Source organism: Lissotriton helveticus, chromosome 2_1 (genome assembly GCF_964261635.1).
Source record: "Lissotriton helveticus chromosome 2_1, aLisHel1.1, whole genome shotgun sequence".
NCBI lineage: Eukaryota > Metazoa > Chordata > Amphibia > Caudata > Salamandridae > Lissotriton > Lissotriton helveticus.
The window spans coordinates 780,511,899-780,525,659 of NC_136059.1; the positions used below are offsets into that span (position 1 = coordinate 780,511,899).

At 46.4% G+C, this 13,761-nt stretch overlaps 1 protein-coding gene across 1 annotated transcript in view; it reads left to right on the top strand.

The window, feature by feature from the left end:
- WDR36 (WD repeat domain 36) overlaps positions 1-13,761 on the top strand; it is a 433,115-nt gene that overhangs the window by 52,087 nt on the left and 367,267 nt on the right. Inside the window, exons 4-5 of the mRNA XM_078675494.1 lie at positions 3,063-3,180; positions 5,511-5,643. Coding sequence (XP_078531620.1) covers positions 3,063-3,180; positions 5,511-5,643 — 251 coding nt within the window. The remainder of the gene's footprint in view (positions 1-3,062; positions 3,181-5,510; positions 5,644-13,761) is intronic.

The following is a 13,761-nucleotide window of genomic DNA, read 5'->3' on the forward strand; positions in this document are numbered from 1 at the left end:
TACGTGACCAGATTGATACCGAAAGGGGCTACAATTTCCTCCAGTGGGGACATATACAAATTGAAAAGTGTAGGGCTTAAAGATGAGCCCTGGGGCACCCCACATTGGAGTGGAATGGCTCTGGATCGAATTTTGCCTTCAGAGACCTGAAAGGTTCTATTTTCTAAAATTGATTTGAGCCAGGATAGGGCCGACCCTGTAACTCCTATTCTGTTGAGACGGTGGACAAGGATACGGTGATCCACCGTATCAAAAGCTGCCCTTAAGTCCAGGAGGATCACTGCTGCAGATCCACCTGAGTCCAGGATCATTCTCGCCTCTTCTACAACTGCCATCAAGGCGGTGTCCGTGGCCTGGCCAGGCCGAAAGCCTGTCTGCGAGCTGTGTAGGAGTCCATTGGACTCAAGGAAGGCGGAGAGCTGCTGGTTAACGATTTTCTCCGCCACCTTGCTGATTCCAGGTAGTAAGGAGATGGGCCGGTAGTTGCCCATCTCTAGGGATCAAGATGTTTTTTTTTTTTTAGCAGTGCTCTTACTGTGGCTCTTTTCAAGTTGGCGGAACAGTAACCTGTTCTAGGGAGGCGTTAATTAAGTTAGTGATGGTGGATGTCACTAGCTTCAGGATGTTAAAACGTGCAGGGTCAAGGGGGGAGTCACTTTTAATTGATTTTAAGATTGGGGGAGCATCTCCACTGTGAGGAGGGGGGAGGTGTCTAGGTGGGGGCATTGTTTGAGGGAACTGGAGAGTGGTGTTCTGGTAGGTAGTCATTGATTGGGAGGGTTTTTAGGATATTTTGAATTTTGGTGGTGAAAAATTCTGCCAGTTCGTTGCATCTGCGGCCAGAGGGGTCGGTGACGGGGGATGGGTCTGGGACTTTCAGAAGTATTTTTAACCATACGGAATGTTTCCCTAGAGGAGTTGGCGGAGGCTTGACTTTTTTCTTCGAAGAAAGCCGCCTGGGTTGTTTCAAGGGTAGCTTTGTAGGACCTGATGGCTGCTCTGTATTCGACTATTTTATTATTGGCCCAGTCCTTCCTCCATGTACGTTCTAGTTTTTTGCATTGTTTTTTCATGTTGCGGAGTTCTGGGGTGAACCAAGGGGATTTTATATGTGGTGTATGGCAAGGGTGCGGTGTTCTCCACCACCCACAATGTCAGCAGCCATTTAGTGTCTGTTCTGAATGCCAAGCAACGACATGCATATAAATTCATAGCTCATTACTGCCACTCCTTATTCTGCATTACAACTGCATTATGTGACATTCACATGGAAATCAGACTTTTTGTAAATGTATCGAAGCCTTTGTGCATGTTGATCATGCTACTTCACACAAATGAATGCAGCTTTTGTGCACCTTTAGTAGCAAGGAATTTGACTTTATTGTTTTGAAATGTTTGGCCGTTCACTCCAATCCTGAATCCGTTGCCCAATAGTCATGGGATGGGGCTACAGTCATTTATCCCAGGGTCATAAATACTGTCTAGTTATCTGTATAGTTAAGCCCTTTGGTTACTATACTCTTCAGTAGTAGTACGTGTGTCCACTCTATGCTTACTTCAGGATATACTAGGGTGATACTTTATGACACAAGTGACTGAACACTAACCTCATAAAAACAGATAGTCCTTCATCATTGAAGGCCAAGATATGACAACACACATAACTATAGCACAGAATTGGAATGGCGCTGCAATTAAATGACACATGGCGTACTGGCCTGTGATCTCTTCTGGGTGAAATCTTGTACATTCTCCACAAATTTTGGGAACACTTGTGCCTTATGTCTGTTTCTGTTGAGGTTGGGGACAAATCTCAGTCAATAGGGTACACCAAAAAAAAATGCTATAGACCATGGGCACTCACAAACACTTACCAGGATTGACTGTGGTGTAATTAAGGGTCTCATTGATGCCGGAAGGTGGAGTGAAAGAAGCATGGAGCGGAGCAAAACATGGACATAGCTTGCGTTGTGACTTATTTTGCTTTAAAATGTAAAGTACTTTTTTTCATGAAAACCATTTTCTAAAACTGCTATTTTTGTCAGAATTTACATGTAGCGAGTATCACAATAACAAGAGATTTTTTCTATCTAGCATTTAATACTGCATGTCGTTTCTAAGATCATTGTATTAGAGGTGTTATTAATAAATGTACCCTTCTGCCCTTTTTAGCTCTTTGTGGTACATTGTTTCAAAAACCACGTTTTCTAATCTAATCGGATTATTAACTCTGGTCCAGGACTCCGGTCTGTGTATCTACTACATAGGTGATGGAGGTCAGGACTGTGATCTTTCTCTTAATCTTGGTGGTGCTTCCTTTAGCAGCTTAGCAAATTATGACTGGTAGAAAAAGCTACACAACAGGAGATTGATGCATGGGGCTTAACATTTCTATTATCCAAATCTCATATTGTCACGTGTAACTACAGCATGAATATGAAGTTCTAGATAAAAAATGGTGGTCAAAATCCTCTTTGGGATCCTATTTGAAATGGTGGTAAAAATTATCTGTAGTCTCCATATAGCTGCATCTTTTCTGGATGCTAACAGTCATGTTTCATGGTTGAGCCAGACCATTCTTGCAGTACTCTTGAGCCATGAAAGGCCTGCTACCTTCTTTAGCCATACCATTTGCATTATCTGATATGTAAAAAAGGCCAAGGAGCCACTCTTGGGCCTAAGTCTGATCACCTCAGGTGCAAGACAGCTTTTCTGATAGCAGCACCAAACACTTAGAGGACATACCTTCTGCTGATTAATAGGTGCTTCATGTGTTACGAGCATTTCAGAATGGCTTGTCTTTTTCTCCAACATCTTTTTACATATGAACAAAATAACCTGATAAAATAAGTACAGTGAAACCATTCTGATTCTCCCTTTACAGAGCACGTTTTTGATTGCCTGAGCCCCACATGCTAGCACTTCACTTATACTTGTCATATCAACATCATTTGCGCTTTGGCCTTTCATTGATCATCTGCAAACATGTTGTATGTTTAGAATGTATTTTCTCATTCTGGTCACTCGAAGCATAATGTTTTGAAAATGTGCTTACATTTTAGGTAGTTCATACTTATGTAGGCCACAATGCTGAAATTCACCTGCTGCAGCCATTTGGTGATCATGTCGTCTCTGTAGACAAGGATAATATACTTATCATTTGGGATGTCCAGTCAGAAGGTAAGATCATGTTTGGGAGGTAAGTTTGCCAGGGCATGCATTTTTAGAAACATTGACACACATCGCATTTGTAAGTTCTATTTGGTAAAGCAGCAATATTTCAGTTTGCCCCTCTTACTTGTTGTCAAATGAGGAAAACAAATAAAATAATGAGGAGTGTCTATGACAATAAAATGAACTGTGACTTCAGTAAAAAATGAATGAGATTGCAATGTTTTTCACTGATTTTTAAAAGTTTGCATGCCTATGACACCTGAATGAATTGTAAGTATTAATCTGTATTTGTTGATAATGCTGTAAATTGATGAAGAAGCAGCTTCTGTGTGGGCTGCAATTAATATGAGGCATAGCCCAGTACAACAGAGATACTATTTAAAATATGCATTGGTGGTCTGCCTTATGGCTTTTAGTCAATGCTTGTTTTGTTATGTCATGGCGTCTGCAAAACCTTATTGTATGGGAAGCTACCAGGCCTTCACCCATATAAAAAAATAATGGCTAAAAGCAAAAATATTTATTTAATATCAAAAAGCACACATTGCCATAGCAGTCCATAGCACTGTAAGTACCTACTTTGTGTGCAGATTTACTCGTTGTGAAAGTGACATGTCCGATGCTGTAGTCTGCGATTTAAAAATGTGAATTGCAAAATAACAGACCAATGGATGAAGTAGACCGGCTGATAACCCTTATAAATAAGTGTATTATATATGGATAATATATGTAATTTTAAGTAAAATCAAAGGTGTTGGCTAACGCCGACCTTCAAATATACAACAATAAAAACATCCAATTATACTTTTTAGTTGTACTTTTTTTCTGAAAAATGTAATATGTACTAGAAAATGGGAAGACACCCTCTCCCTTTTTTTCTGCAGATCATATCTTGCTTAGTGTTAACCCCTTCGGCGCTAATGACAAGGTCAGCTTGTCATGGGCGTAACCTGCGCTACGCGGATGACGAGCTGACCTTGTCACATAACGCGGGATTTTCAAAATCGCAGCGCGCAGCGGGAAAACCGCTAGCGCGCATGCGGTTAAACATTAAATCAAGTGACATTTTGATGGTCTTTGAGTTTGATTTAATTCTACAGTAGAAGATGTTTTAAAGGATTGCAATAAACCTTAAGGGTTCAAGGTATTTGTACACATAGTGGTTGGAAAAGTAGGTCTAATGGGGACTTCTGCTGACAATATAAAGAAAACTGTAGTTGCATATCTCCGTACCATTTGGCTCATCTGATGTAATATTGCAGTTCACCTTCACAAGGGTAGCGGTTTTAGTTTCAAAATACATTTGATATCGCTTGACAAGGGGAATGATCATATGTACCAGGAACAGGCTGAGATGTGCATGCTTATAATTCATACATTATTTCAAAACAATTGCGTAATCTTCAGTGGCGACTTGGATAGTGTCACTTGCTGCTTGCTATTGTGGGTGGGAGAATGGGCCCATGGTAGAAGGGGATGTTGATGTCTTTATTGTCAGGGTTTTGTGTATTGCCAGCATTCTCCATGCCTAGCCCTCCTGAAATAATTTCACCTCTGCACCCTACCAAATAATTCACACTGCAAACCCTGCAAGTACAAGACAGACTTCTTTGTTGAAGCTACTTCGCAGGATGAACAGTCATACTGACAGAAGTGCCATAGGAACTTAGTTTTATGTCTTTGCTGTCCAGGCGGCCTGCAGGTTACCACTTTTGAGCTTTAGGGATAAGAGAATTGAATGCAAAATATTCTGTTTTAAGGTAGATGCAATAGGATCTGGTGGATTCCACATTTTTCACTTTTTGGCAGTTTATTTTACCACCGTCCCTCCACTATGGCATAATAATTCAGTACAAAACATAATTCAGTGTTAAAAGCTCTAAAACATATCAGGGTATATTAGTTGATTACTGCAATCCAGTATATTATGTGTTCATCTTGAATGGTCAGATTGAGAGTGACTGCCAGTCAGATTTGAAAATGTCTGCAAAAACGTAACTTTAAAGAGTCTATCGAGCATGCTGTACATAAAAGATGCCACAGTTTACCTTCAGTATTATTTTTGGAAAATACTGATACCTCATGAATATTGCTGAGCTTGAAGGTCTTGGACATATTGTGCATATTTATCTATAAAAGTATTTTACCTTCATATGTCTGGTTCAGTATTTGTTTTTCTGGAATGGAACCTGTGAACAGTTTACATATCGTCACATTTCATTTCAGTTTGAAGTATTGATGTGCAGACAACAATAGCTGTACTGCTGCTCTGAAAGTTTATTACCAATATGTGGGCCATTCCATGTCTGCTAACTGCATCTCCTTTATCCTTGCAGAAGAATATCTACAGTTAAACTTTGATAAGAATGTTTTCGCTGTATCTGCCATTATGCACCCAAGCACCTATGTGAACAAAATTTTGCTTGGGAGTCGCCAGGGAAGCCTGCAACTGTGGAATGTTAAGTCCAAGTAAGAAAATGTGATCCTGAGGATATATCATGCAGGGTGCAAACATTTCTTTGGAATGGAACAAAAGTGGTAAAACTTAAGTATGATTGTACACTTATTGGTTGTCTGAGTTTTCCCTCTCAATCAATGAGAATACTTCACCATAAACTATCCATGCAGTACATGTTGTGAAATGTCACTTGCTGTGGGCCTTGTGAAACAGAGTTGATGCTTGCCTTTCTATAATTAACTTTAAGTACGCTTATGGGCGTGGCTTGCTGCCAACTAAAATGGCCGCAACCTAGAGGAGCTCCGTGGGAAGAGTAGATTCCCTTATCAATCCGGTAACTAATGCGACCAAAATCATACCTAAGGAAGTCCAAATGTAAGCACAACCTGCGGTGCATCCAGCGATCTCCTCCCCGGACGTGTGCGACCAACAGAACACCGAAGAGAGCAGGAGGGGCAGCGAGGCCTATTCCCAAGACTGAAGCCGGGGACTTGCCTGGGCTCTGGACCCAGTGGGGAGCGATCAGCGGCCAGACCGACTGCGGCAGTGCTCAGAGCAGACGGCGTGGAGTCGGGGCTGGGCGGCGCAGTCGGGCGCCGACTGAAGCGAGAGGTGGCACCCCCCTGGAAAATAACTGCGGACGGCGAGTAGCGGAGGGACGCTCGCTGCGCGGGCTTGCACACGATCTTCGGCTTGACTGCCCTGAGATGTCCGGCGAGGGGGGGCGGTCGAGCTGCCTGCTGCTGCTGGGACCTGTGCGGGGTTGGTGCCCATCGGGATGTGAGCGGGGCCCGACTCCAGACGCGGACTGCCGGTGGGGGGGAGTGAAGAGCGGGAAGGAGCCAAAGCGCACGCCTGCACAGACTAGGGCCTGGAAGGCCCAATAGAGGCTCGGCCCTCGACTAATCCTGGGCCCCACGTACAGGTGCCTCCTTCTGGGCCATTATTGAGTGCATTGGTCCTGGAGAAGGTCCCGGAGGCATACAGTGGTGCACGAGGTAGGACAGCCCCGCACATACACTAACCTGCACAGAGGGGCAGCGACCCCGGAGGAAACCATCCGCACCTTAAGCCCGCGACCAATCTAACTTAATATACAGATTTCCTCTGAACATGGTCACTGCTTAGCGCATGCTGTCTCTCCATAACTGCGAAGGTGCAGATGGTGATAACTTAGCCCCTCCAGAGCTAGTGGGCGTCCTGGACGTGCGACCATCGGCCCTCGGCCCCAGTACCTCTCAGCAACTTGCGCGATGGGAAAACCGACAGGCTGCGCATGGAGGAAGACCCCGCGGCTGACGGCGGCGAATACCGGCCGGCGCAAAGTTCCTCGGACAAGAATGGGGGGCAGGGCCCCAAGCACGACCACCCAGGGCAAACTGGACAAGTGTGCATATGCAAGAGATTTCCTGGCGCTGCCGGACCGTAATGAAAAGCTGGACAAGGCCCCGGAAGGAGAGGGGGTGAGTAAAGTTACCCTGGATGACATTATGGCTGTCCTTAAGAATGTGCAGTCGACGGTGGGCACCATTTCTACGGATGTGTCTTTCCCACGGGCAGACTTCCAGAAAATGACCGCAAGGGTCACAGAGGTGGAACAAGTGACGAAAACCCTGTCCAGGGACACGGCCACATTTCTTAAAAAAGTCGGGCACCTGGAGGTGGAAAACAAAATAATGGCGGCGAAGCTGGATGAACAGGAGGGGCGCTCTCGCTGCAACAATATCCGACTCATGGGCATTCCAGAAAGTGAAAAGGGCCCGGCCATGGATCTCTACGTCGAAGAACTTATAAAGACCAGACTCCAAACAAGGGGGCTCTCCACTTTTTTCTCAGTGGAAAGAGCACACAGGGTGCCGGGGGATAAGCCCAAGCCCGGGGCGCCTCCCAGGCCTGTCCTGGCCTGCATTTTTTATTTCCGCGACAGGGATGCAATACTACAACGTGGAAGAGTGGCCCCACCGATTCGCATCCACAACTCAGTGGTATCCTTCTTCTCGGACCACACGGCGGCGGTTACCAAGCGTTGCAGGAGCTTCTTCGAGGTTAAGAAAGAACTGCGGCGAAGAGAGCTTGCTTACTCAATGCTGTTCCCTGCAAAGTTATGAGTACTGGCGGACGGCAAAACCTGGTTCTTTGACACGCCAGAGGAGACCCACGACTGGATTGAGGGGTGGTGATGAGTGGAAGGTTCCAGACGATCGTAGAGATGCCAGCAACAGCAGAGGATGGAAGAGGACCCCAAGGAACATAGACAGGAGCAGGAAGATATTTACAACAAGAGGTGGTGATGGACAGAGTCTCTGAATTAAGCAGAGTACTCTCACCCAGTCAAGAGATCAGGGCTAGATCCAACACCGTTTTTTAGCTCATTGCACCATCCCAGTTTCAGAACCTGGCTGTATGCAAATTAGTCTTTCCCTGGCCCAGTGCATCATGGGAACAGGGCAGACCAGACTACAAAAGCCAATTCTTACACTGGGAAGGAAACAAGCTTCCGGGGACCGGTTTCTGGCATTTCAGCCGTCTTTGGCCCGGCTTGCTTGAATCCTGATGGTGCAATGAGCAAGGGACTCACATCTGAGTATACCCTTCCACGCTTAGGGTGGACAAAAATATTTACAACAAGGGGTGGTGATGGACAGAGTCTCTGAATTAAGCAGAATACTCTCACCCAGTCAAGAGATCAGGGCTAGATCCAACACCGTTTTTTAGCTCATTGCACCATCCCAGTTTCAGAACCTGGCTGTATGCAAATTAGTCTGTCCCTGGCCCAGTGCATCATGGGAACAGGGCAGACCAGACTACAAAAGTCAATTCTTACACTGGGAAGGAAACAAGCTTCCGGGGACCGGTTTCTGGCATTTCAGCCGTCTTCGGCCCGGCTTGCTTGAATCCTGATGGTGCAATGAGCAAGGGACTCACATCTGAGTATACCCTTCCACGCTTAGGGTGGACAAAAATATTTACAACAAGGGGTGGTGATGGACAGAGTCTCTGAATTAAGCAGAATACTCTCACCCAGTCAAGAGATCAGGGCTAGATCCAACACCGTTTTTTAGCTCATTGCACCATCCCAGTTTCAGAACCTGGCTGTATGCAAATTAGTCTGTCCCTGGCCCAGTGCATCATGGGAACAGGGCAGACCAGACTACAAAAGCCAATTCTTACACTGGGAAGGAAACAAGCTTCTGGGGACCGGTTTCTGGCATTTCAGCCGTCTTCGGCCCGGCTTGCTTGAATCCTGGTGGTGCAATGAGCAAGGGACTCACATCTGAGTATAGAAGATGACAGCACACAAAGGGCGGAAGCTGAAGAATGACGAAGGAGACGTGGCACAAACGGACCTCGCTGTCCTTGCAAAGAATGAACAGGATCTGCCAGAAGCAGAATAAGGGACACGCCATCAGTGGGTGATTGATTAATGTGAATGGGGGGCAGGCCCAGGTAAGCCGCTAAACGACTGGCCGTACAACTATGGCGAGACTCAATTGTACACAAATCTTCAAGGACGGGATGGACTACAATATTCCCCGGATTTCTCACCCCCGAAATGCAAGTACTGTTAATGAGATTGGGTATTGAGCGCTCCTCACTGTTGGGGTGGTGGGTAGTTCTGAATCCGTCTAGCAGGGAGGCAGGGAGGGGGGTAGAGGGTAGGGGTAGGGGTATGTTGTTTTGGTTGTGTTTTTCCGGTTAGCAGGCACCACACAGGCACTCTTATATGACACCCTTCCAGACATAAATCGGCTGTGGCAATGTTCATCTGCACCCAGTTACATACACTCACAATAATGATGACGCCAAATTCAGTTATCTGATCGAGGGCAGTCCCCAGGTACGTGAAGGCTTCCCTAACATTGATTACATGGAATGTGCGGGATCTTGGGGACAAAATTAAAAGAGGTTTGGTGCTACAGTGCCCTAAAAGATGTTCCCCAGCTGTGGTCCTACTGCAAGAGACGCACCTCACCGTTACCGCCTGTAAGGCATTGGACAGATGGGGGTTTAAAATGGTAGCCCGCTCAGAGTTCTCCTCAGGTTCCAGAGGGGTGGGTATCCTAGTTCGGAAACAATGACCACTCATTATACATAAGACAAAGACAGATGCAGGCGGCCGCTTTGCTGCACTTATCGGGCAGTGGGAAGGACACCCTATCAATATTGTGACAGTTTATATTCCTCCAGCTTTACATGCAATCAATCTCCCAGCTTCAGTGACTTTCTCCTTGATCTCCCAGAAGGGGAACTGCTGATTGGAGGGGACTTTAATGCTACGGTGGATGGGACCTTGGACCGGCACCCCGCGAGCTAGCGGACATTGGGGGCATCACATCTGGGGGGCTTTCTGGGTGCGCCCAGGTGTGCCAATTCACTTTTCATTCTGGGGGTACAGAACCATTTATCCAGAATAGACTACTTTATTGCATCCCCGGATAGTTTAAAATACGTGGACAAGATTGAGATTAGACCTAGGGGCATTTTCGACTACTCCCCGATACTGTTAACATACACATATTACCAGAGGGGGCGGCAGCGAATATTTCCCATATTCCCTGGATACTTGAAGGTTTCCAAAATTAAGAAAGCTATAGTCTCCACAACACGACACTACTTCCAAGAAAACGTTTTGTCGGTCCACTCTCCGACCAACTTATGGGGGGTCTATAAGACAGTTCTAAGGGGACAGGTCATCGCCTCTATTACAGGTCATAAGCGGGACCAGCAGCAGGAGCTCACTACCATAGAGTCGGAGTTACAGGTGGCTGACGCCCAACACTTTCGCAATCCAACGTGGGCCACGGCCCAATGCTTGAGCCTTAAACAACAATTGCATAGGGAATACCTTAGTGAAAGGGCCAAACTCAGGCTATTAGCTACACGACATAAGATATAAGAGACCAGCGATAAAGCCGGGAAGCTACTGAGGTGGCGAGATAAAAAGGAGCGGGACAAAAAGTGGATAGCGCAGCTACAGACAGGTGATACTTTAGTAGCAACTGACCCGCGCACAATAGTACATATGTTAGCACAACACTTCCAACGAGTAGAGGAGGCGCTGAACTATATAAAAGATTTTGCAATGCCTAAACTTACACCGGAGGTGGCCCTTGAACTGAAGGCGGATCTTACAACCGATGAGCTTCAGGTGGTGATAGACTCTACCGCCTTCCCAGATTGTAATGAGCCAAACGGCATTCCCATAGAACTTTATAAAAAGCCGGCGAATATAGTGGCCCCACACATGCTAAATATGTACCGCAACAGTTTGCAGACAGGTGAGCTCACATTGGATCAGCGACTGGCCACAGTGGTGGAGATCCCGTAATCGCCCCATATCCTTAATAAACGCTGAGGCCAAAATAGTAGCAAAACTACTTGCGATCAGACTGACCCCATACCTCGCAACCTTGATTCACCCGGACCAGTCCGGGTTCATGCTCAATAGAAATACGGCGTTGAACTTGAGACGTTTGCATGGAGTGATGGCCCGCATGCCCTTTCTCCAGGAGCCGGCTGTTCTCCGGTCATTGGATGCTCATATGGCGTTTGATATGGTGGAATGGCCCTTCTTCTCGCTCTGTTGCAGCACTTGGGCTTCGGGCCAAAGTTCTGCGCTTGGGTGCGTCTCCTGTATACAAAGCCACCGGCGCATGTGACGGCTAATGGACATATATCCCATGACTTTCCATTGACCCGGGGCACCCGTCAGGGCTGCCCGCTGTCACCGCTGCTTTTGCCCTAGTGTTGGAACCGCTGGCGGCGTGGATCAGATGGGAGCCAATGATCCGGGGTATTAAGTGGACAGAAGAATGGGAAGACCGCATCTCGTTGTATGCGGACAACGTTTTACTGTGTCTGGCCTCCCCTAAGCGGTCCATTCTGGTACTCCTGAATATATGTGAACTTTTTGGGCGAGCATCAGGGTACACAATAAACTGGTCAAAATCAATACTTTTTGTGCTCCATGGTCCACCGCCGCTGCTCCCAAAGAACTGCCCGCTGCTGGTCTCTGAAGATGTCTTTAAATATCTAGGTATCTATATCACAGCAGACCGGGGCAAGTTTGTAAAAAGGAATCTAGTGCCTCTCCTGGAGCGTCTAAAAAGGGATGCAGCTCATTGAGGAACTTTGCTGCTGACGTGTTGGGAAAGGCTTCACTTTTTAAAATGATGGCCCTGCCTCGTTTCCTGTATGTGTTAGAAAATACTCCGTACCCAGTGCCAGAAGACTATTTAAAAAAAATAGCGGCTCATGTTTCTGGGCTGTTGTGGGGGAACAGACCAGTGCGCATAGCTCAACGTAAATTGACTAGAGGGTGGTATGATGGCGGCATTGCACTCCCCGACAACCAGCTATATTATTGGGCGGCCCAACTGAAGGTAGTCAACCAGTGGATACATTCCCCGCAGGCAGATCCTGCTTTCAAGGCAGATAGGAGCGGGCTGGGAGTTGAAGGCATGATGTCTGCACTTTAGGACAGGAGGTGTACACCAGCGGTAGTCGGTCCCACAAGGCAGACTGTCCACCTATGGCATGAAGCACACGCTAAATTAGGATGTAAGGGAATAATAACTCAGCTTACCCCTCTATGGGACAATTACAAAGGATTTGATAAATGGGACGCAATTGGTATATCCACAGTGGGTGACGTGTGGTACAAAGGGGAGGTGAAGACATTTGAGCGTCTCCAGACACAGTATGAGTTAGCACCCTCTGAAATCTTTTAATATATGCAGATAATGCATACGTTGCAGGCGGTCTTACCATCCAGCTCGGAGGTTCCAGAAGCAACCCCCCTGAAGGACAGACTGCTGACAGAGTACATGCAGAAGCGGGCAACTTCCCTCACCTATCGCAAATTAGTAAACAATTTACCTGACCCAAACGTGTCACTTAGAGAAAAGTGGTCCCCAGACGTAGGTGACTTCGAAGACTCCGAATGGCAGGAGGTGCTGGCCTCCCCGCGGGAGGTGGGCATACCCTCAAGACTCAAACTAGTACAGCTCAAAATTTTACATAGAACTTATACGAGACACACCCTACACAAAATAGGGACAGCGTCGCACCCGTACTGCCTAAGACGATGTGGGAAGGAGGGTACATTCTTCCACACTGTGTGGGAGTGTCCGAGGATCATGGAGTATTGGGTGAAAGTAATGAGGACATATCACAGACTGTGGAGGTGTCATTAATGCCGGAGCCCAGAAGATGCATACTGAACGTGTGGGAGCCAAACGATCTTCCAAGCCCGGCCCAGACGTGGGCCGCACTGGGTATAATGATCGCAAAGCGCAACGTAGCACAAAGATGGGGTGCGGGAGAATAGCCAACACTCAATGCATGGTGCGGGGATCTAAATACGGGTATAATGATCGCAAAGCGCAACGTAGCACAAAGACGGGATGCGGGAGAATAGCCAGCACTCAATGCATGGTGCGGGGATCTAAATACAGCCATGGTGGCCGATAAAGTAGTGTTTATCAATCGCGGCTGTCCTCAGAGGTGGAGCAGGGTCTGGGGGGCCTGGAATAAATTCAGGGGGTACATTTGTGAGCCACCGAGGACACAGGCGGAGGGGGAGTCTGAAGATGACAATGGCGGGGAGATGTGAATTTCGTGGAGGGAATACGGTACTCTGGTACATGTGTGTACTGACATTGCGGCTATTATCAAACAGCTGATGATGTCTGAATATATTGTTTGTATGTACCAGCTGATCAACTTGTGCCTTGATTATAATTACAATAAAAAGTTTAAAAAAAAAGTAAGTACACTTGTTTTTGTGATGTACACTTTTCATGTTCGTTGACCTTGGTGCCATGCACTCAGTGTGACTCTATTATCTTCTATTATTGTGTCCCCTTCTAAAGAATGGCAAACAGTTATTTGCCAGCATCAAGACCTTAGACAAAAGATCGCTGAAATTACAGGGAATCAAAACCAAATATAGATTAATGCCCCAAATCAATATGTAGCTGCAGGTTTTCAGCCAAGTTAACTGCTTTTATATTTTAACAAGTGATCTACATCACAGGTTCTTTGATGTTAACATACAAAATTCCACATTCCCACACTCTCACATCTGCATCCAAACCCACCCTTTCACGTTTTGGTTTCAGAAAATT